Source organism: Puma concolor, chromosome C2 (assembly GCF_028749965.1).
Source record: "Puma concolor isolate L17-30 chromosome C2, mPumCon1.1.hap2, whole genome shotgun sequence".
Lineage (NCBI taxonomy): Eukaryota > Metazoa > Chordata > Mammalia > Carnivora > Felidae > Puma > Puma concolor.
The window spans coordinates 84058552-84083672 of NC_141675.1; the positions used below are offsets into that span (position 1 = coordinate 84058552).

The following is a 25121-nucleotide window of genomic DNA, read 5'->3' on the forward strand; positions in this document are numbered from 1 at the left end:
ATCTGCCTGTGGCATGCTCTGGATGAGACAGGCCAGGGATGAGAGCAACAGACCAGCTCTGGCCCTTGTAGGAGTTTGCTTCTGTCCATCCAGCACCTCACACACAGCCCGGGGCTCTGCGGCCTCTGTCACCTGCCTGTTGGCACACCTGCCAGCTCTCCATTGCCTTCATCCAAGAACACAGATCACCCCCCAGGCTGTGTCCAGGAGAAAGTTTTAGAAAACAGTCTAAACTAAAAACTGCAAGCTAATATATGACACTCTGCTTGATGTTTTATGTGCACTAGCTCAGTAAGGTCTCAAAAATCCCCATGTCTATTTATTTATTTATTCACTTAGCCAGCATAAATATGAGCACCTTCTCTACGGCAGGCACTGTACTAGGTGCTGGGAAATAACATTAGCCACATTTTTATATACCTATGGAAAAGGAGAGGTAAGTGCCTCGTCGAGTAAGGTACAAAGTGGCAGAGAGCAAAAGATTTAAATGTCTGTCATAAGCTTGAAATGATGATAAGGTGATATTGCTCCCAAAACATCTCCAATAACTTACTGGCTCAATACCCAATAATATATAAAGTGCTTTCACATACATTACCTCATTTAACTCATCAAATCTATGGTTTGTTTTAAAGAAAATACTGTTTTCTCATATTCCCAGATGCTGACTAGGACAATAAAAGTAATTTTATCAAGAGTAGGTCTAAGTGTATCTTTTAACTTTTGATGAGTCATAGACCTTCAAGCATAGGGACAGAGCCTTTCTTCCCTTAAATAATAGATTAAGCCTAATGTACCCATCTGCCCAAAAAGTATCATGAGAAATGGTCAGCTCACAGATAGCAAATATTCTATTACCAAACTAAGACTATTTCTAAGCCAGTAACTTTAATTCAATTCAACATACACTTCCTAAATTTCTTCTGTATGCCCAAATGTATTTATTTTTCTATCTTACATAAGGTATACATTCCTAGGTATCGCAGTCTGATAGTTAGGCGGGAGATGGAGAAAGAAGATGGGGTGGGGGTGGGGGAAGAAGGTCATTTTCAGTCTAAAGGGAGTGGTTTGGTGCTGGTAGGTGGATAAGCAAATCCTGTCTTGTCACAGTTTTTCATAAGAAATCCCAAATGTAGATTTTTTTCTATAGTCACCTAAATTTTTATTTATTTATTTTTAAATGTTTATTCATTTTTGAGAGACAGAAAAGACACAGCATTAGCAGGGGAGGGGCAGAGAGAGAGGGACACACAGAATCCAAAGCAGGCTCCAGGCTCTGAGCTGTCAGCACAGAGCCTAACATGGGGCCCAAGCCCACGGACCGCAAGACCATGACCCAAGCTGAAGTTCGGATGCTCAACCAACTATGCCACCCAGACACCACTATAGTCACCTGAATTTTTAGAGGCTGTCACCTAACTCAATTTCATATTTGTTTTTAATACAATCAGGGTCAACTATGATAGGTCTACCTGCTAAATTCAGGCTGCAGGCAGCTGACGTGTAACATCTTGATTAGCAAAACCAGTGTTACAGGAGAGTAAGGAAAGCATCATAAGAGGGATTGTTTCCAGATCAGCAAGTGAAAAGCAAAATGGAGATGCTGTAAGTGGACTGTGAAACCAGAAAGGATGATAGGAGTTTCCCGCCTGCAGAACATTTTCCAGGGCCTCCCTCACAGGGAGTGTGCCACCAAACGAGGTTCTGAATGGGCATTACTTAACATAGCACCTGGCTCCTAGGATACAGTCAATGCTTTTAGTCCTGCTTTTATTCCTAGTAGCACAGAAATAGCTCAGATGGGGCTGTCACATGAGCTGTGTTACCTTTGGCAAGCTAACATCTCTGTGCCTCGCTTTCCTCATCTGTACACTGGGCTGGCATAGGCAAGCTTCAATAAATGCCAGCTGTTATTATTGCTATAGAGGTGGTGGAAGCCTTCCCAGAGTCAAATGTGATAAATGAGAAAAGAAAAGCTCCAAAGGCTGTGAAGACAAGCCAAATGTTTAGCAAAGTATTTTTGAACAGTTTAATTTGATTTTAGGCATATTACTTAACCCATCGGCACCTTAATTGCCGTAGGGTATAAAAACACAAAACCACTTCCCTAAGAGAGTTTGGGGGAAAATGTTCTTTGTACGTGCTAATGTGTCCAACAAGCATAACAATTATCAGACCAAATATTAAGTGTAAAATTCCTGTTCCACGAAACACACATGTAAGGGTGCCCAGAAGCACATGGGAAAATGGCATTCTCTTTTTGCTCACACTTCAGGAACTGTGTCATCACCCCCAATGGCTTGGCATTTGTCCATCCATCATCAGCTTCCAAAGTGCTTTTACACCCAACAGGCTCTCTGCTCCTCATACCCACCAGCGACGGAGAGTTCAGATAGCTGTGTCCCTGCTTTCCAGACGAAGACTTAGAAGCAGGGTCTCTGAACCCCTAACCCAAAGCATATGCCCATGTATCACCTTCCCCACCTGCATGCAGTAAGTAGCATGTGACTGCGAGGAAGAAAGGCTTAGAAAAATCTTAATTTAGGAGTCTGCTGAATTCTTTTTAATTTTGAGTCATTACTTATTAATATGACCAGTGTAGGCAGACTGAGGGTTAGTGTTACAGCAAATGAAAAGCAGAGAGTAGCTCTCTAATTACCCTAATGTTTCTAATAGCGTTACACAATGGGCATAGAATTATGTACAGAGCGAGGGGTAAAAATTGTATTAGACACCTCTGAACCTCTGAAACTGTATTATTTGGAACCTTGGCAAATGAGCAGGAAGTCTTTAAAAAAGATAAGATGAAGTCTGCATTTGGTGACCTACTTTAATTTGTACAAAAATATTTGGCTGTCACCTTCAGTATAAACTGCCTTCTTGGTGCCTTCCATGGTGCAGCCAGGGTCCACTGAGCTTGTAGCCCTGAGCTTCTGTACCAGTAATAGCAACAGGGGCCAACTCACCAACCTCTGACAGGGGCCACACTTCCCTGGAGTGCAAGGAGTCGCCCTTCAGGGAGCCACAGGAGGGGACCTGGGCTTCCCCGTGAGTCTTGTGATGTGGCGCTATGACTTCCCCAAATGAGAACAGAAACCGCTCTCCATACAGTCCCTGCAAAAATACCTGCCCCCAAACCAACTACCTTGGCAAATCTCCACATCTATCCCAGAAATGTCAAAAGTACAGCTACTCGTTGCAAGTTTCCGGTATCAATGACTTACAGAATCCTAAAATCATAGACTCGGGCAACCCAATTTCCCCATTTATAGTTGGGAAAGGGAGTGCTAGAGAGGGTAAGTGACTTCCTGAAGACAACACAGTAAGCAAGAGAGCAACGTCTCAAATGCCTGTGGTATCACAGGATAATCGTCCACTTCTTGAAACAACTGGGAAGCATCCCTAGCAATTCTTAGCCTTGTTGAGGCAGGAGTGGCTGCCCCTTCCTCAGAGCCCAACCCAGGCTCTTCTGTCCCCCACCGGTTTTCCAGTAGAGCCTTGTCTCCCCAGCTTTATGCGCAGCCCTCTACCTGGCTCCCCGAAGATAAGTACATCTCTCATCTCGGAGATCTCTACCTCTCATAACAGCAGAGAGACAATGGGTAATAGAAGCAACAAACCCAAGAACATTTAAAAGCTGCCAGAACCTTACAAACTTGTTGCCCATGGCCCATAATGTTGTCACATTTCTTTTCTGAAGAAGTTACTAGAGCTTCCACTTCTATTCCTGAAAGCGGAGATGAGGCTCCACCCCTCCATTCCTTAAGAAGCCATCTTCCCCTGCCCACCCAGCACCCGGCCCTCCATCTCCCACCTGGGTCACAGGAGCTAGCATTTTGAGGAATGGTACTACTGTTTCAACGGGCAGTTCTCCCTCAAGGGAAAGACTTCCCTTCCAGCTTTTTCTCACCTAATCACAACACAAAAAGGTAAGAGTAGTAACAAAAGCAAGCATTCATAAGAAATCTCCTCTTTGACCCCTCAGGGAACATTCCCAAGGCCTTTTCAGTCTCTGCAGGATCCTTTTGGGTGTCCAACTCATCATCAACTCCAAGTTCACTCTCCACAACCAGCCAGTCATCAATTCCTGGAGGCTGCGTGATGGGTAGGTGAATGGGGTACCTGCTAGGGCATCTCTGCATGGCCCCCACTTCTCAAGAAACCTGGAGGATGAGTCTCTTCTTAATACTCTTACGTCTGGCCCAGGGCCCTTCTCCTTCATTTCACCAGCAGATGCCCAACCTCTAGCGCCACCCTAAATTCTTAAAAGTATCAGTGCAATCTTAAACTCCTATGCAGACTTTTGAGTGTGCATGCCACATTCTCTCATACCGGAGCATATACCCCAGTCATCTCCAGGTCAGGTCTCCCCTAAATTATCTCCCTCTCCCTCTCTTTGGGGTAAAAATTGATAGAAATATCAAATTTTAAACCTCAACTTTATTTCACTTACTTTAATCCAGGCAGCCGATCACTGTGGAATGGGGGTGGGAGGGGTGGGAGCAGAGGGCTCTGTTCCCCTCCCAAAGGCCCTGTGAGCTGGGTTTATAGAGTGGCTGGAGTAAGCATCCAGTTTGGCCAATCCTACCCTCTTCAAAACATCTGGAAAACCATTAAAGGCAGAAGAAATCTCTTTTAAGTTTCCTGGAAAATCTACTTTTGTTTATTTACAAAGCTTAAAAAAAAATCACTAGGAGCTCCATTCTACCTACCCAAGAGAATGTCGAGCCAAAATGTTTGCACAAAGAATCACAGTACATTTTTATTGAGACAACTTTATGCTAGTTCTCTGTTCACGGGCTGACCCACTAATCTTATTTCAAGGAGGAAAAAAAAGGATTTTCAGGAAAAAAAAAAAAAAAAGGACAAGAAGGGCAATTTCATGTACAGGCACACTGTTTTCTGTGCTTCCCTTTATTGCACTTTGCACCTATTACCCTTTTTTTTTTTTTTTTAAACAAATTGAAGGTTTGGGGCCACCCTGTACCAAGCAAGTCTATGGGCACCATGTTTCCAACAGCATCTGCTCACTTCGTGTCTCTGTGTCACATTTTGGTAATTCTTGCAGTATTTCAAACCTTTTCTGTATTACTATATTTGTTATGATGACCTGTGATCTGTCACTTCCACTCCCTGAAAGCTCAGACGCGGCTTGGCATTGTTTAGCAAGGAGGTATTTCTAAACTGAGGTATGTGAATTGTTTTTTTTTTTTAGACATACTGCTTAACTGCACACTTAGACTGTAGTTTAGCATAAACAGAATTTTCTATGCATTGGGAAAACCAAATAATTCATTTAACTTGCTTTATTACGATACTCACTTTATTACAGTAGTCTAGCCCTGAACCTGCAACATCTCTGAGGTGGGCCTGCATAAAATTAAAAGATAAAACATGTTCTTTGATCCCTGTTTTATTAACAAAGAAACAGGCTCAGAAAGTTTGCCCAGCGTCACACAGCTATCCCATAACAGACTCAGGTTTGCCCGACTCCAAAACACCATTCTTTTCTTTCCACTACACCACCCTGCTTCATGTAATCCCAGAGACTGACACTCCTGTTTATTTCCTCTTTTGTGGCATTGATGCCTACTGTCCCTTGCAGATCCAGAAGGACAAAAGCACTGGATTGTTCCTTTCAAAGAGTGAAATTTAATGCATAACCACACATCTTGCCTACAAGGACGATGTCACTGAAAACCAAATCCTCCATGCTAGCCTGGTATCCTGTTAGCATTTCAGAATATTAGCAGCACCACGGTTGGCCAGTTACTGAGTATCTCAATAGGCAATAATTCAACCACAATTCTTTGATATTTGGAGTTCAACTCTGAGGTGTCTTGGGTGTCACTGCAGGAGCTTGGGTATGGCTTTGGGACCCCCACACCTCCGCAGGAGCAGAGGACGTGGGATAAAAGGAAGAGAAGTGCTCTAGACAGGCCAGGGGTAAAAAAAAATGGTTGGAGAGAGAAAGAGGGGAGAACTGAGAGCTCCCTTCTCATATTTCTGAAGTGAACAGCAAGGTGCAATAATAGATGATAAATCCCTCCATGAGACAGAGGCAGAGACAAGGAAAGAGAACATGGGGGACTTAATAACAAACATGCCCCATTATACTACCAGACCAAACAACACTGAGGGGCCCAGGAGGTGTTTCTCAAATTGGTAACAGACGACAAAACTGAGGCTCAGATTGCATATCTTGTTCAAGGTCAGCAAGCTAGTCAGTAACAGCAAGGGGACAAGGATCCAGGCTTCCTGACTCCTGGCCCGGGGCCCTTCCTATTCACAAGCTTCTGCAGACACCTGACAGGAGGCCTCCTTCCTTTAGGGGAGAGGTCACCAGGTTTCCAGGTCCCATTTTATGGGCAACTTGCTCTATAACCATAGACCTAGGTGAGCACCATGACAAACAGAAGGAAATATGGCACTATTTTTTTTTTAAGTTTTTCAATTTTTTTTTTTTTTATTTTTGACAGAGAGAGTGACAGAGTGTGAGCAGGGGAGAGGCAGAGAGAGACAGAAACACAGAATCTGAAGCAGGCTCTAGGCTCTGAGCTGTCAACACAGAGCCTAACACGGGGCTCGAACTTGTGAACCATGAGATCATGACCGGAGCCAAAGTCGGATGCTTAACCGACTAAGCCACCCAGGTGCCCCAGAAGAGTGGCACTTCTAATTTTTTTTTTTTTTAGTAATGTTTATTTGTTTTTGAGAGAGAGAGAGAGAGAGAGAGAGAGGCAGAGAGAGAGGGAGACACAGAATCTGAAGCAGGCTCCAGGCTCTGAGCTGTCAGTACAGAGCCCAACATGGGGCTCGAACTCACAAACCGTGAGATCATGACCTGAGCCAAAGTTGGACGCTCAACCGACTGAGCCACCCAGGAGCCCCGGAAGTGTGGCACTTCTAAAGGAGTCACTTACTGGTCAGTACCAGGTGATTATGGCCATATGGTAAATAAGGCCCAGTCCCTCTAATTTTTCAAGTTGAAAATCTGATTTTGTGAAAAATCTCCCAGCTTTTAAATGTTTGCTCTAAATTTTTAAAAACACTACACTGCTCAAATAAAACATATATACAGAGAAACATAAGCTCCCAGGTAACCAGTTCTAAATCTCATGCAAATGTAAAATAAAGAGCCAGACTAAATGGCTAGTTCCTGAGAGAGCACAGAAGCATGGAGTTATTGGTACTATAAATCCATATGCCCACCAAGCACTTGCTCTAATGCATACACACCAGTATTTTTCAAATACATGTAGATGTTATTACAAAAAAATTCAATGCAATTTCCATGGTTAACTAAATCCACTGTAGCTTTCCATAACTACTCATTTTTCCCCAATGAACTGACAGTAAAAATATAACCACTCCCATTTAAACCTTCATAATTTATGTCACAGGATTAAAAAAAAAGACCCTCATGTTTAGAACAGGTTGGAAATGATTGGACTACATAATTTCTAAAGTCCACATGTTTGTAATTCCAAGTCTACATGCTGCAGAGAGGTGGGAGACTGGGGAAGGAAGACAAACCCCCTCACCACACCAAGGTACGTACTCAGAACTCACCACACACGTGGCCATCATCATGAACTTATCATGAACTGTCTACCTCGTAACTGCTAGGACAAAGGAAGAAGAGCCAACACCACCACCAATATTTATGGAGCCCCCCCCCCACACACACACATAATTTATTGAACAATTATAATTCAGGCAAGTGAAAAAAATAACATAACCAGAGACAATCATCAAGCTTTTGTGGCAGTGGGAAAAGTCAGACTTTAGACTATCAGTCATAAATCACTGCTAGTTCATAACTGACCAGTGCAGCCAAGAAGCCCAGGAAGCTAGGAGGCCAGTTTAAGAGAACTTGGCCAGTTCTGGGCTGGCCTGAAAGGCCTCCCTAAGAAGTGCTGATTTGACTGAGCTGAGATCTTATGGGTAACAGAAGTTCATGAGCTGTGTGGGCATCTGGTGGGAGGGATGGGACATTCCAGCAAAGGGCCTCAGTGGGTGGCGATGTGATATTTCCTAAGAACTGAAAGGTCAATGTGACTGAAACCAAGTCAGTGAAGACGTCTGAGGTTTGAGATGAGGTGAAAGAGGCCATAGGAGACAGGGCACTGAGGCCTTCTAGTTACATTCAGAATGTCTGGGTTTTTCCTTTAAGAGGGAACGCAAAGTTGGTACCTCACACAGGGCCTACCTTACAGCAAGCGTACAGGAAATAAACAGTAAAACTGGCAGGGGATGAAGCCAGAGACATGAGCAGCTGGGTCCTCAAAGGCCCTGTGAAATACACTTGAGCAGTGTGAACTCCATGTGAAGAATCATGGGCTGCCCTGGAGGGATTTAGGCATATTGTAAAGATGACTCAGCTTCCAAGAATGGATTCTTCTTGGAATCATTCTTCTCCAGAATGGATTCGAAACATGCAAGATTAGAAACAGAAAACCTAGTGTGCAGATTATTGCAGTAATCCAGGAAACGGATGGTGGTCGCCCCGATTTAGGGTGGCGACAACGGGAATGGACAGAAGGAAGTGAGGGCTTAAAGGAAGAGGCAGAATGGGCAGGCCTCAGTTCCTTTCCAGCTCTGGGATGGGGGGTCGGTGGGGGAAGAGTGGGGAACTCAGGAGGACTCTCAAGCTCCTGTCTTTGGCACTTGGGTCAACAGTGGTGTGGCTGACTGAGGAGAAGCTGGTTTGGAGCACAACTTCACTTTGAACGCTCAGTCTGTGGCACCTCTGGGCCACCCAGGGGGAGCTGTCAAAGAGGCAGTAAAAAGTTCCAGGCTGGGACACTGGCAGTAGCAGAGACAAAAAATTGCACTGTGAGACAGATCAAAGAAAGTGAGGGAGGAAGAGACAGAAGCAGTCACCAAGGGTTAAAAAGCATTCAAGTCTGTCCCTTACACGTTAAACAGAAAAAGGAGAAAACTAGCAAGAGTATGTTGTCACAGAAGCCATGGGAAGAGAGGTTAGGGGAGAAAGGTCAGCGACGTCAAACTGGAGAAGGAATGACAAATCACAGCAATATGCCCTGCTTTGTTCTGGTTTTTCCTTCAGGACTTTGATCATAATATGTACATTTCTTTTTTCATTGTCCAGCTCCTCCTAAGACTTGTGTCAACAATGTGAAGGGTTGTTCCGCACTGTATTTCTACTGCCTAGCAGAGGGGCTGTTGCTGAGGTCCTTCAAGGTCTCCGTTGAAAAAATAGAGGATGCACACACGAATGTGTAACAAAGAGAACCTGCAGATGAAGGAGGCAGGAATAATCTCTAGGGCCTCAGCCAAAGCAGCCCGCAGATAGAATGGGATCCAAGAGACAGAGACAGGGGTTGGTTGGTCTCAAATGACAAAAATACTGAGTAAAATTGTTTCCCATCAGTCCTCTCTTCCCCAAGAATTAGACATTATAAAACCCTTTCCCAGGGTGCGTCAGTGGCTCAGTCATTAAGCATCTGACTTTGGCTCAGATCATGATCTCACGGTTCATGAGTTCAAGTTCCACATCAGGTAAGCACAAGCCCCACATCAGGTGAGCCCTACTTCTCTCTCTCTCTCCCTCTGCTCCTCCTGGGATTCTCACTCTCTCTGCTCCTAGGTCACTGGCTCCTTCTCTCTCTCAAAACAACAACAACAACAACAAAATCCCTTCCCATGAGCTGCTACATTGTGCAGATGGGTTCACCAATCTGGGATACTTCTACTGACTTCCATTGCCACCGATATTCTACTGTGTGAAAGCCATGAGTAAGTAGGTTGGGAATAGAGCTTCTCTAAGGATTCTAATTCCAGTCTCCTGTATCATGAGCACTAGCATCTCAAGAAGTTGTTTCATCCCAATGACTGACCTTGCAGCATGATGACAACGATAAAGACAAGCCAATGCACAAACACCTGCGCTTACAAAGCAGGGAAACTGGGCAGAGTGATTTACTTGAACACTTTTCAAAAACAGTCACAACACTGAAGAGGCAGATGCCTTGGGCCACATAAAATCCAATTCAATTTATAAATTTTGATTTCAAACTTTGTCAAGGGTACCTTTGGCATCTGTCTTTCACTGAAAAAAGATCTGCTCCCCATCCTCCCCACAACGATAGACTACATTAACTATGTCCTAATTAAATGCTCTAAATCTGGAATGAAACCCACTGGGGAGGGGGGGGTGGAAGTGGAAGAGAGAGAGGAAAAAGCCTTCATAAAACTGCCCTAATTTACTTAGTATCAAGGGCCTAGTTGACCTTTATACAGCTTTAAATCAATCACTTAACTGGGACACGCCTTCTTTCTTTCAAAACGGAGAGACTGTGGAGATGATGAGATGTAATACAAAGGACTTTCAATAAACATAAACCACAAGCCTCAAAGGAATGTTTGTCCTGAGTGCTGCCAAGGAAGGCCTAATGATGGAATGACAAGACTCTGGACCAGGAACCAGAAGAACCATATGAGCCACTGGTTTGCAGGGTAACACAATCACCATCTTCTCCACCTTACCCACCACGCTCTTCCTTCCGTCCACCCCTCAGTGTTTGGCACCACCTCACATCTAGATACCAGCAATTAACACAGAACCTGGGAAAGCAAGGCTACTTGTGTTTTGGAGAGGTACAAGGAGGGAAGGAGCTGGGTTCCTGGGTTGGAATGGAGCCCCCATGGCCAGCTTGTGCAAGTGACTTACCTGCAGTGGTTTCCTCATCAGTAAAGTCGCAACAGGAACAGTACCCTCATCATAAGACTGCTGTGAGGATTAAAGGGGTTAATGATTATAAAGCATTTGGAACAATCTGTGTCCAACAGCGGGGACATATTTCCCAACCACCACCATTTGGGCCTTGAGCAAGTCACTGTCCACCATGGGGTAAAATTTCCCCACCAGGAAAATGCTGGGGTGGGTGAACTGATCTCAGGAAGATCCCCACTGGCTTAACTTGTCTGTAATTCTTTGAATCCTATTACAACTCTAAATCCTCCTAAGGCTCTGAGCCCCCAGTCCAGCAGCAGGGAGGGACAGTAGTTGGTGGCTCTCCTTCAGGTCCCAAGATGGCATCCTCGCCCCTGGAGCTGCACCTCCCCCCAAGCATAGGCTGGCCCAGAGTCCTGCGGTCAGTCCACCCAGCCAGCCCCTCCCTTCCTATACATACAGGATGTTCAGAGATGAACATGTTCACCATGAGGCTCACAGCTGTGGAGACAGCACAGGTGTGAGAAAAGGACACACTTCACAGGAAAGAAACTGGACAGGGAGAGACAAGGAACAATCAAAAGACAAAGGCAAACACGACAGACCAGAAATACACTGTGCCCGTGAGGTTATTTATTTAGCATCCTTCACCTAATAGCAATTAAGAGACCTCCAAATGATACAAGGTGGCTCTGGGGCAAGGGAATACTCTGTGCCTAAAGCACAGCCCTCTCAGTGCCTCACCCTCCCTTCAAACCGAGGCAGACCCTTCCTCAGGAGCAAAGGCTACTGAGTGACCCATCTCAGGGGTAAGCACCTTTCTCAGGAACCAGTCACTTGTTGGACACTTACCTAACCTCCACTCTGCCCAAAAGTAAAATCAGTGTTCAAGATGATTAAGTCTCCTCTCCTTTATGGGCCTCCATTTCCACTTCTGTAAAACGGGGGAGGGAGGAACTCAGGCCAGCTAATTTCTAAGTTTCCTAGCAGCATTAGTTAAAACTGTAATATCCCAACAGTGATTTCCATTTTGCAGGAGGAAAGGGTTTTTTGTTTGTTTGTTTAATGAAATACAAAAGAAGGTTCGTAATGATTTGCTGCTCTCTGCCTGAAGCTAGATTTCTGGGGTTCGAATCCTGACACTACCAGTAACTCTGTGACATTGGGCAAAAATTTAGCCTCTCTGTGCTTTAGAATGCTCATCAGAAAATAAGAATAGGAAGAATAACCTTTCTTCATAGGTTTGTTGTTAGGACTAACTAAGTTAACACACATGAAGTATAAAGTATTTAGAACTGTGCCTGGAACTCGGTAAAAAATTATTTCAGTGTGATTATTATTTTCAAAGTTATACAGTGTTTCCGCTCAAAGGGAAAATTTATTTGGGAGACAGTATACTAGGACTAACACCAACACACACACACACACACACACACACACACACACACACACACAGCAGGTGGACAGGTCACCTGGGGTCTAGTCAAGATTCTGCCCCCAAACTAGCTGCAGGCTATGGATGAACTACTGCCCCTCCTTGGGCCTCAGTTTCCAGAGCAGACAGCGCATGAATTTCTCTGAAAGTATTCAGATCAGAGGTGATATGCTGGCAGCCACAGTGTACTATTTGACCTCCAGTTTTAAACCGCATGATGTTCCTTTAATATTTGATTTTAATCTCAATATTTAAAAATCTGGAGATTTCATGTAAAAATCCAGATCCATCACCGGGTGTCTTAAAACTTCCAAAGTCTGATCGGTCCTGGCTCCCCAGCGTTGGTTCTTGAAGTATGGACTCTGGACCAGCAGCAGCTGCATCGCCTGGAAACTTAGTAGAAATGCCTTTCTCAGGCCGGATCCCAGACCTACTGTGGGAGAAACTCTGGGAGGGGGGCGGGCAATCTGCTTCAACCAGCTGCAGCACTGCAGCAAGGAATGACAGGCCAGGCAGGCATCTAGGGGCAGCGCCCCGCCCCCCCCCCACCCTTAGACAAGAGGCTGAGTGTGATCCCATACCCCTGTGCACCACCCTGCACCCCAGCATCCCTGATTCGGAGACCAAGGTCCAAAGGCCCACCAGCCCTGATCTGGAGGGACCACCCCTTCTCACGGGAGGGTCAGGAGTCCCTCAGGCACCGTGCACCGTTAGGGCTGTGTTGTTCCGAATCCGAAACAGAGCCTTTCTGAAAGCAGGCTGTGCACACCAAGGGCACAGCTGAAAGAACAAACTGTTGAGTTCCTTTATTAATCACAACCCAATCCGCACAAGCAGCTGCTATGAGGAACAGCTGTGGCTGCTAACAGGGTGATCTTGAAGCCGCCTAGAAAGTGCTTACAAGTTGAAGACCCATAACAGGCACGTGCGGACCTGCAGTCCGTTGGCTGGGTTCCTCCTCCTGACCCTGCAGGGCCTCCCTGGTGCAGAAATCCTACCCCCTCCACATCCTGAGACACAAGGGGGTGGGGGCAGGGGGAAAGGTTTTTAGAATTAGCATAATACAAAGAATCTGGGGTGAGTTGCCAAGGCCTCGAGGTGGATCCCACCTGAACCATTTAATGGCCGTGAATTACTTAACTTCTCTCGACCATGGGTTTCATGGGTTTCTTCCTACGTTAAAATAGACACACAAAAAACACCTACCTCAGAGGGTTGTTGTGAGCAGTCAAAATGAGATCATGCATATGGAAGTATTTTGTAAACTGTGGAGGACTAGATACATAGAAGGGCTTATTATTAGCCCATGAAAACTGCAGTTTGACCCATAAATCATCTAATATAGGACTCACTGTTTCTAGCCTACGGCTATCAGAGGTGAAATCAGAGAATCTACACAACTACAAAGGGCCTTTTGAGGACCTGTAATCCAACCTTTCTACATTGTCCCCCTCCCCCTAATCCCTGAATACGGAAAGCAAGTGCCCAGCCAAAGGGCGGGTCCACCTGGAAAAACCTCTCTACCTGTAGGAAGCTCCCTACATTCCAAGGTGGGCAACCCATTCTTTCCACCTCAGGCCTAATCTGAACAGAGACCAGTCCTCCTTGCAGAGGCCAGATCAGACTTGCTATAATTTAAGCAGCCTTGAAAACTGCTTTCTTTCCAATTTACCCCCACCTAAGGGTCTCTGCACATGTTGTTCTGTTTACCTAGAATACTCCTTTACATAGGCTTGCTTCGGATGGTCGGCTCCTTCTTATCTTCCCATTTCAAATGTCTCTGCTTCACAGAGCTCTACTCTCCGACTCTTCACTCCATCCCACCCAGTTATACCCTCCGTCATAACATACTGTTCCTCTTTAATAGCGTGCATCCCTATTTACTGGCATGCTTAAATCTTGCTGAATCCCCCAGAGAACATCAGTCCCACGGAGGCAGTGACCTCGCTTCTCTTACTCACCACTCTGTGCACTTACATAGTAATTGCACTACAGTAATTAACACTAGGACACGGTAGGCACTCCTGCATATGTTGAATGAATTTATGAATGAATGCTTACACCATTCAATACATCCTGTAGATATTCAAACACTAGTTAGAAGAAACAAAAATCTAAGCAAAACTTATACCACCTCCTATTGCTGACTTAACTTACAAACAGTAATCATGTCTTCTTGTGTTCAGGAAAAAATATTTTAAAAAGACAAATTGAACAACAGCTCCCAGTGTTAGCTTTGTTCATAGCGACGCTGTACCTAGTTATCTGTCTCTTTATCTTTTGCAGAGGGCATTTATGAAAAGACACTTAAGTGGATAAAAAAACAGCTATTTCCTAGAGACAGAGCCTCACAGAACAGCATAATTACGAATGTCCTTAAAGAGATTACTCAGCTGGTAAGTACTCAGCCAGGTCTGTTGTGAACACTGTCACGGACCCTAAGAACCAGTTGGGCAAGGCCTAACAATCAGACCTGGAGAATGTATACCCATGGGGCATGCACTTACCCATCCCAATCTCAGCAAGCCTCTCTCACTATATATCCTTGGCCCAAGGGGAGAGCAGAAAAGCCCAGAGAAGAATGAAAATGGCTACCCTTGCCCTTGTCTGACTCACCTTTGCCCTTGTCAGACTCACCCCAGAACCCCTAGATGTCTAAAGGTAGGAATGCACACGACCTCTTTGTAGACCATGTGCTATAACAAAAGACACTTGAGATCTGGGTTGAGTCCTGTTCTACAACTTACGCTAGGACCTCCAACTAAGTGATAACACCTTCCAGAGTCTCAGGACCCCAATCTGTAAATGAGGGCTAATACTTCCTACACAACCATTCTCAAAGGACTGTTCAGAGAATAATACTATACCACATCAAATATGAATATGTACTGTAATCTATAAAGCACTGCACTATGGTTAAATTATTATGGATGGCAAATAATGGCCGTTTATAATAAAGAATTGCTAGAGAGGCGCCTGGGTGGCTCAATCAGTTAAGCATCCGACATCAGCTCAGGTCATGATCTCACAATTTGTGAGTTTGAGCTCCATGTTCGGACTCTGTGCTGACAGCTAGAGCCTGGAGCCTACTTCGGATTCTGTGTCCCGCTCTCTCTCTCTACCCCTCCCCTGCTCATGCTCTGTGTTTCTCTGCCTCAAAAATAAACATTAAAAAAAATAAAAAAATAAAGAATTGCTAGAATTTGGCATCCAGACATCTGGAGGTTGACTGATAAGCATAGGAAACACCTTCCTGGGAAAGAGGACTTACACCCCTCTCTGCATTTTGTAAAGCCCCAAAGGCAGACATACAGGTGTTCCATGACTACCCCAGATGGCTGTGGAAGAACAGTCAGGGTCTACAGGGAAAGGGACATTCCCACAACTCACTGTTTGCTGCTTCTGTTCAATAAGCTACAGCCATCAGTTGGGACATTTCTTAAATTGCCCTGCAATCAGTCTTAAGGCTACTATTCTTGGAATCTAGAAAAATAGCTTTTCTAGATTTTTCTCCTACTAAATAAAAAGATTAGATCAAGATTTCCTTGACTCCAGAAAAGATGATTTAGCATGGCTTTACAGGAGGGAAGATTCAGAGACAACGTCAGAAAGTGTTCACTCCTTGAAGCTTCACACAGAAATCAAATCACTTAACACTCTGCGAGCAGCTACTGTGTACCTGACGCCACTGAATGCTGCAAAGATAAATAAGCCTTGGATTCTTTAACCTAGCATGGGGAAGAACATGCTGAGGGCTATAAAAGGGGACAGGTGTTAGGAGAACACAAAGGCAAGGTAAATTGTCTTCTCCTTGGAGACTTTTAGGAAAGCTTCATGAGTCAAGTGGCATTGGAGCTGGAGCTGGAAGAAGAAGACAAAGCAGAGGTAAAGTGTCGTTGCTTAGAATCTGAGACTCTTGGGGCACCTGGGTGGCTCAGTCAGTTAAGCATCCAACTCTTGATTTTGGCTCAGGTCCCAATCTCAAGGTTCTTGAGATCAAGCCCCATGTCGGGCTCTGCACTAAGAGCAGAGTCTACTTGGGATTCTCTCTCTTGATCTCTCTCTCTCTCACTCTCCCCCTCTCCCTCTCTCTTCTTGCCCCTCCCCTGCTTGCATGCATGCTCTCTATCTCAAAATAAGTAAATAAACTTTTAAAAAAAGGAGCTAAAACTCTTAACTGTCTCTGTGAACAGATTATCTTGACAAGCTGGTGAAGCCTATGGGCACCTGCAAAAATAGTATATTTAGATGAAAATGATAAAATTACATAGGGCTTTAAAGAAAATCTCTCTCTCTCTCCCTGTGTGTGTGTATGTATATTTATGTATATGTATAATATATATACATATATATTTTTTTTTTTTTGAGAGAGAGAGCAAGAGTGGGGGAGAGGGGTAGAGGGAAAGAGAGGGAGGGAGGGAAAGAGAGAGCACGTACAAAGGAGGGGCAGAGGAAGAAAGAGAATCCCAAGCAGGCCCCATGCTCAGTGTAGAGCTCGACACTGGAGCTCAATCTTATGACCCTGAGGTCATCAATATCATGACCCAAGCCAAAATCAAGAGCTGGATGCTCAACCGACTGAGCCACCCTGGTGCCCCTATAGAAAATCAATATTAAAGCACAAATATACATTTAAAAAGTAAATCTGTGATAGAGCACATGTGACTTTATTAATGCATTAAATAAAACCTAGCAGCAAGTCTAAGAGACACAATAATTTCAAAGCAGCGATAAAGAATTTTTTGAGATATCTGCAAGGATTCTAACATGAAATGAAAATATCTGATTTCCATTAGCAAGAAAGGAAAAAATAGAGGTACTGCTAATACCACTATGATCTATTACCTGCTTTTATAATGGAAGAAAATGCTATATTTCAGTTAGACATTAATAAAAATAAAGATGTAATTTTTTCCATTCAAGTTCACAGACTCTATGTTATTACTTCCATGGACCTAGATTAAGAAATCCTCATAGAGAAAACAGTCTAGGCAAAGGAAGGAAGTGAGAAATATGGGTAGTATTCTGTGACCACACAGAACATGCAAACACAAAGAGAGAAGATGGCGGTGAAAGGCAGGTAAAATCCTCACAAGTCGACAATGTCAAGGTTCAACGTCCCCAATTATTAAATCACAGAATGTGATTTAAGTTCTCAAACAGTATCTCCTGAAATAAAAGATGAATGAAGAAACTAGGAGAACATTTGTCCACAGGTTTTAGTTTAGAACTCCTTTTTCTAAAGTGTGGTCAGGGCACCTGGGTGGCTCAGTTGGTGAAGGGCAGACTCTTGACTTTGGCTCAGGTCATGATCTCATGTTCGTGAGTTCAAGCCCTGCATCGGACTCTGTGCTGATGGCACAGAGCATGCATAGGATATTCTCTCTCCCTCTCTCTCTGCCCCTCTTCCATTTGCTATCTCTCTCAAAATAAAAAGAAATAATTTTTTTTTAAAGTGTGGTAGATGACAGAATATGGATAAATTTACCCAGAGAAATCATGTATCTGTAAGATATAAGACTGTGTGCATGTAAGGATGAGTGGGTATAAGTGTGTGTAAAAACATACATGTCTAGGGAAAAAGTGCATGTCAAAATATTAATAGTGATTCAAATTGAGGAATGATTTTAGTTTATTCTTTGTATATTATATAATTGGAAAAGGGGCAAAAAGAGGTTCCAGAGAGGTTAGGAGACTTACTCAGGGAAACACACATACTACACAGTACAAAACAGAGCCGGTACCAGAATTTAGAAACGTCCTTTGTCCTGCACAAAAGTTTTCAGATCCAGAAGTGAAGGCACCTGAACACAGGATATAGCTATAATGATTAACCCCAGCTTACATACTCAGAAATTGAGGCTCAGAATCTAAGTGACTTGCCCAAAGTCACACAGCAAATAACTGAATGAGTCAGGGCCAGCATCCAGGTCTCCTCCCACTCCTGACCATAGAGTGAGTAGTGTCGTTGTCAAAAGCAAGGGTTTTGCAGCAGCCTGACTCCAGTGAAGTCCCAGCTATGCCACTTCCTTGTTGGTAAACTTGGGAAGTTCCCGAATTTTCCCCTGTAGTTCTTGACGTCAGAGGGTTATGGTGGCGATTCAGTGATACAATGATGGAAAGCCCTATCACAACCTCTCGTGCAGAGTGAACACCCTAATCATCTCAATCGCCATGCCTCCCTGCCTCTGTCCCAAGTGGAAGGACTCCGTTTACAAGAACTAGCAGGAGAGGGGCGCCTGGGTGGCGCAGTCGGTTAAGCGTCCGACTTCAGCCAGGTCACGATCTCGCGGTCCGTGAGTTCGAGCCCCGCGTCAGGCTCTGGGCTGATGGCTCAGAGCCTGGAGCCTGTTTCCGATTCTGTGTCTCCCTCTCTCTCTGCCCCTCCCCCGTTCATGCTCTGTCTCTCTCTGTCCCACAAATAAATAAACGTTGAAAAAAAAAAAAAAAGAACTAGCAGGAGATATCCACCATTAGGCTCAGCAGCCTGGGTCTAGCCTCCAGTCAACTGGGATCATGTTCGTTGTGCATAGGGGCAGCTCTGGTGGATGGAAAATGAGTGGCATCAGGCCTCACACAGGACAGGATGTCAGAGTGCTGATCAGACAGTTTCGAGATCTCTAGGGATTCTGATTCAATAGGTCTGAAAGGGGACCAGAGATTCCAAATTGTTAAAAAAAAAAAAAAAAAAAAAAAAAGCTGCAGGAGAGTCTAAAGAGCTAATATTCAATAACAAGTTCTCAGTTTGACAAGAAAGAATCCAATATTTCTGTGTAAACATAAGGGGTCCAGTCTAATCACAAGCGATGCATTAATCCAATAGGTAGCAGACAGAACAAGGCATCAAGGGGGACTCAGAAATCATCAACAGTTTTAGGGCTCCTCTGTCAAGGATGAAGGTCAGCAGTGCCCAGAACCACAGAGGGAGAACTGAAACCAACCCCAACGAGCAGCAAAGATAAATGGTCGGAGGGCTCTCCCTGACCTAGATGCCTAATACTTTCAGCACCAGAGCAGACTTCAAATACAATCTTGACTGTTACACCGATACAGCACATTAGTGACCAGAACTCTAAGGGACTTACCAAGACTTGGGGGCCCACAAAGCAACAGCAGAATAAACTCCCTCAATAAATACTGCTGGATATATTCATTAGGAGAAAAATGACATTCAAACACTGGAAAGACGGGGCTTCAAAAGGGTCTACTCTGAAGACACAGAAAGTACTTAAAAATATGATAGATCTGGCAGCAACTCAGAAGCACTACACTGTAGGATTCTCAGGTGGCTACAATGTATTTATGGACCTAAAAGGAGACAAGAGCCAGCAAACTACTTAACCACTTTCCTCCAGGTAGTGGGCAAAGGAGAAGAGGGAGGGGTCTCCAAGGGCCCATAGGAATTTCTCAAAGTCTCTACTCACTATGCAATCCCTCAGGACCCTGCATCCTGTTTGGCAAGCAGTATAACAATCGGCAAGTATATGTTAAATGCACAGGCATGATAATATTTATCCTCACAAAGTTTTTGGAACAAAATAACACAAATTAATGGATTTATGCAAAGTAGTTAGCACCATGGCCAGAGCATGGTATGAACTTAAAAAATGGCAGTGCATGTTAGAATTAATCATGCCTTCTATAGCCAGAACCTATATTCTCCTCGGCTGCCTCTGACTGTGCTCCCTAGTTCTAATACCAACCTGCAGAAATAATTCCAGGTTAAGTTCACTAGATTTTTGAATAATGCCCATGTCTTTAAATAAACAATAAAATAATGTATACATTCCTTTTCAGTTTACAAAGTGACTTCACATTCACACGCAATTCAGAAATGATTCATTACCGTTACCCATGTTTAGTAGACAAAAAATCTAAGACCACCCCACTAGCAAAGAGGCAGACTAGAACTACGACCAGAACTACAGATTTTAACATTTTATTATAATGGCCATTATTTTCTCAACCAGAAATTCAAACAAGTGACTTTATTATGGAATAAAATACTTGAACTCAGACTGTTCCAGAAATCAGCTCAGACGCTGCTTGGATCACCCTAACACTATAGCTGAAATCAGAAACAAAATCCTAAAAGAAGAGGTAGGAATTTTTGTAAACAAAGCCTGTACTCTGCACTTAATGCATTTATTCTTAATAGTTTCTCCAGTAGAGAAGAGGAATATGTCTTATTAGAGGCAGGCTGTTGTGAGTTTGAGCATTATCAGTACCATTTATTAGCCATGAGACCCTAGATGCGTCTTAACCCTAGTAAATTTCAATACCCTCATCTGTGTAATGGGAAAGCAATACCTACTCCTACCACTGTGCGAAGTTCCTGGCCCTGAGAAGGCAATCAGTAAATGAGAGCTATTCTAATAACTATGCCACGGTATCTACCATTTGGACTGTAGGGTAAGTGACCGCTCGGCTCCTTCCTGGCTTCTATAGGTCCTGCATACCTCCTGTTCTGCATCTGTTCAATGGGGACACAACCAGTCTCCATCTAACCTCACCAGGGAATGAAGATAACAAAAGAGCTGGCAGAGACATTATGCAAATACCAAATATTATTAAAACATTAATGAACTCTGGCAATTTCCCTGAATTTTGATAAATGGTGTTTATTATGCACTGCCAGCCTCTCACACAATCTGGGCTCTCAAATATTAACTAGATAATAACAGCAATCATTCTCCTAAAAGACCAAGGTGTAGAGAAATTAAGAGTGAGTCTAGATGGTTCCAGCCAACATCTGCCTCAAAGGAATCAGAATCTCTGTACAAACACAGAATGTCAGGAAGCTCACAGAGACCACAATGACCGCCAACAGGCTCAGATTAACCCCAAGGCCTATTAAGAACCCTGCTTTGATAGGACAATGGACTTTCTTGGTGCTGACAGGTCACTGATTATGACAACTACCTACCACCACTATACTCTTCTGCATAAAGTTGCCTCCAAACTAGACAGAACAAAAAGGGCCTGAGAAGGGGGCTAGGGTTCAGACTAACAATCTTATAGACAGAGAGAGGCTGTTCCCCCAGCTGCCTAAAACCAGAAGTAATGTTATCCACAGCTCCACTAAAGGGGCTTGCACCAAATTCCTCTACTGTTTCATTCTGTGTGAGGGGATAATGTTTTTAAACTGCTAACAATCCTCAGGTACAGCCAGCTCAGACAGAAGCAGAACAAAGCCAAGAGGAGTCACCCCCCCTCCAAAAAAAAACCTACCAGAAATAAGGGCCTGGTGCCACCCCAGTGACACCTTAACAAGCTGAGGGTCATTAAGACACCTCATTTGCATATTCATGAAAGACTCAAGGCTGTGTGGCAAGTGAAACAAAGTGCACAAAAAGAGATTTTGTTTTTTAAGCCAAGCGAAAATCCGCTTTAGAAAAAGTAAATCCACACGGGGACCCTGGCTGTCGCCAAACCTTCACTTGTCTAGAGCAGCCAGCACCTCATTAAAGGAAAGCAAGGAACTCACAAATGAATGCAGCACCACACACAGGCAAGCTCATTTGGCCATCTGCCTTCTAGTGTCCAGAGGGGCAAAAGGCTTAAATGACACTCTCCTGAATTTTCTCTCCTGCAGGTGGAAATAGCAAATTCCCAGGGGGGCAAGAAAGCCTTCCCTTGCAAGGTCAACTGGATAAAAAGGAATAGAAGGGAATTTAGCTTACCTGTCAACACAATGCCTCTGGTGACATTAAACACATGTATATATGAAGCACCCCAGAATCATTTACCCTTCACATCTGGGTGAAGGCTTTGCTAAATCAGTGTCTCTGCCATGGGGTTAGCAGAGAAGCTCCTAATGAGCAGGGTATAGTTAAACTTACCCCTCCCCACACCCACCCATTTTTTTGTTCCATGACTATCCTGAGTGATGGTGACCCAGCACCTTTCTCTAGAAAACAGTCTAGAGCAGGAGACATCGGAATTGATGCGGGGGCTGTAACAACACAATGGCAGACTTCCATTATTTATGTCAAAGAGAAAGGCCATGATTAAGCAGCTGAAATCACTGCCCTGAGCCTTCTCTGCATATCCCCACCCTCCTGACAATCACTGTACTTGTTTTCAGATCTGGAAGCTCACTCCCACCAGGTTAGGGAGTTGTTTAAAAAAGAAAAAAAGGAAAGAAATACATTTAATTCTTCTAAACAGTTGAATGGTCGAGTATCTCAATAGGGAGCTTTTCAACCTCCTACACAATTTAGGATCCGCTTGGGCAGCATGGAGCAAAGGGTGAAATCCAGCCCCAAGTTTCCACAGACTTTCTCCAACTTCCCAAAGCGTTACTATTACCAGCCCCCCACACGTTCAATATGTATTAGCCCCGACTTGGACTTGGGCTCTGGGAGCAAGAAAATGAGGGAATAAGGTACCCCATGATAGCACCAGCAACGACAGCCAGCCAGCTGACATCCAAGTAAATGGTAGCAGGAAGGCAAAAAGCGCTGTTTTCCTCAAGCCCTTTTTCAATAAGATTTTCCACGACCTGGGAAACTGGCTGAGGACGTATTTGTAGAGGGCACAGAGCCCCGTGTTAGGGCAGCGCCACACTCGAGTCCCAGTTCTGCGAAACGTTAACGGCCAGGCCACGTACTGCATGCCCCCAAGGTTGCACTGGTGGGGCTGCAAGCTACGTGGAAGGAAGCCCCCAACAGCGGACACTCACGCTATGTACCTCAGCAGTAATAATTCGAACGACAGGACACTTGAGGGGGGATTTGCTCTCCAGGTCGGCTTCATGATTCCCCTTTACACACCATCCGACTATCTGTTGAGGGACCTGTTAGGTGCCCGGCTTGAGGGTGGGAGTAGCGGCGTTATTCTAACCCCCGAGGTCTCCAGGATTCGAAACTAAGGGCGCCTCTCTGGGCCAGCGCAGGGAAATTACACAAAGAGGAGGGGGCTGGCGCTTCTTGGGGTCGGAGCTCAGAGCCTTGTCATTTACGAGCTGGGAGTGAGGAATTCCGACCTCTGCAAGAGCCCCGGAGAAGCACAGGAAATGCTTCCGAGCGCTTCAAAGGGAAGTCGATTTGCAAATCAAAGTTGCAGGAACTCCGGGCGCCCAGCCTACTCGAGCGGGTTACTAGGGAACACCCAACAAGTTTGGTCACCGGGGGCTTGGCATGACAGCGCCGCGCCGCAAGACTAGAGAAGCAACTTGTCGCTCGGGCGCGGAGCCAGAGCCCTGCGCGGTCTCCGCGCCCCAGGCTCTGGCCAGGACCCGAGAGTCGGCGTTCGGAAGGCGCAGGTCCGAACCTCCGGAGCCAAATCCCTTCATCGAAAGGCGCCTCGGGGTCTCACCTGGACCGCGCGGTTTCCAGGGGCTTCCCCCCAACAGGGCGAGGTTTCACCACCAACTCTTCACCTGCCTACGAGCCCCTGGCCGGTGAGAAATTAACAAAAGAGCCAGCGAACGGGGTTAGAAGGGAACCCGGCGCAAAGTATACTAAGGAAGGCAGCTCGGCTTGCGGCGAGAAAGAAGGGAAGAGCGGAACAGGGATGGGTTCTACCACAGGCACCCGGCTCCGGGAAGGAAAGCCAGAAGGAGAGAGAGTGCGAGAAAGGGGGAATGGGTTCTCTACCCCTCTTCTCATCACACACACACGCGCACACACACACACACGCACACACCTCCCCCTTTTTCCTGCTTACCCAGCATGGAAAAGATGAAATCCTTGGCTGTGTGAATCTCCAGCGCTCTCTGGTCGTCGTATTCCCGCTGGTCGTGCTTCGTAAATTCTTGGATGAGTTTGTTCAATTCCTCCACCCGAGCTCCCGACCTGAAATCCAGCTCCGGGAACGTTGGCTTGTTGTTACAGCCCAGGGACGCTGCCTTGCTGGCGGTGGGAGCCGCCATCTTCATGCAAAACGCGCCGAGTAGCAGCTCCGCGGCGGCGGCAGCACCCACCCCCGCCCCCCACCCCGCCCCCCCCGGGCCTCCTCCCCTTGCCGGCTCCCTGGCTGCGGCCCCGGCCCGTGGGCGGGCTGGCGGGCGGGCGTCTGGGCGGGCGGTCCCGGCTCCGTGCGCTCCGGGCGTCCGGGCTTCGGCAGCAGCTGACTGCAGCGAGGGTGCGTGTGTGGCCCCGACACCCTTCCCTGCGGCCCCACGCGGGCCCCGATGCTGCAGGTCCCTGCCCTCCCCTGGCCCCGGCTGGCAGAGGCGACCGTGGTCGTACAGCCAACCCGAGCCTCCCCCCGGAGCGAGGAAAGTGAAGTGGAAACAATGTGAAATTCACCAGCTCTGAAATCAACAAGCTGCCGGCTCCGGTGTTACGGAGCCAGCACCAGCGTCCCCATTTAAAGGGACAGCGCACCCAGTGGAAAGAAAAATAAATAAATGACAGAGGTCTGCGCGCCTATGCCACTTGCCAATCTGTACCAAGCAGACGTGCGAGTTGTGGGCTATTATTTCTCTACCTCCACCCCCTTTGGGGGCAGGGCTTGCCAAGCTCATTCAAGGAGGGGGGAGTCTTCCTCTGTCTGATTTTAAGGGCGGTGTTCTGAAGGAGGACATCTCATTGGGAGCATTTCCATCTCAAAATCCCTAATGCCTTTAGGTGGTGAAGGAAACTGCCTTAAGGAATAAATTAAGAAACCAATCTTCTGCCCTTTTCTGCACAGATTGAGAAACATGATAGAATTAAACGTATCCAAAAAGTGCCCCCACGTGCCATATAGACACTCCCATTAGCCACTACAGTATCCCTATCTTTGCCCTAGGTAATTAATTTTCCGGGATAACACCTTATTCAACTTAACATATAATGAGTTAATGAGGCACAGTCTGCTCTAATATGAAGATAGAAAAAGTAAATGGTTGGTGTGGGTGGGGGAAGGGGGGCAGAATGAATTACCCAAGGTTCCAATGAATGTTGAATGACGAGGTGAGGATTCTCTCAAGGAACGTACACCATTTGAGCACCCACCATTTGCCAGGCAGAGTGCCAGAATCTGGGTGGACAGTGATAA

At 45.5% G+C, this 25121-nt stretch overlaps 1 protein-coding gene across 1 annotated transcript in view; it reads right to left on the reverse strand.

Annotated features, from left to right (window-relative positions):
- The window catches only part of MB21D2 (Mab-21 domain containing 2), a 115939-nt gene extending 91877 nt beyond the window's left edge, over nucleotides 1–24062 (reverse strand). The window contains exon 1 of the mRNA XM_025913989.2: nucleotides 23805–24062. Coding sequence (XP_025769774.1) covers nucleotides 23805–24015 — 211 coding nt within the window. The 5' untranslated portion in view covers nucleotides 24016–24062. The remainder of the gene's footprint in view (nucleotides 1–23804) is intronic.
- Between the last annotated feature and the right edge of the window lie 1059 nt (nucleotides 24063–25121).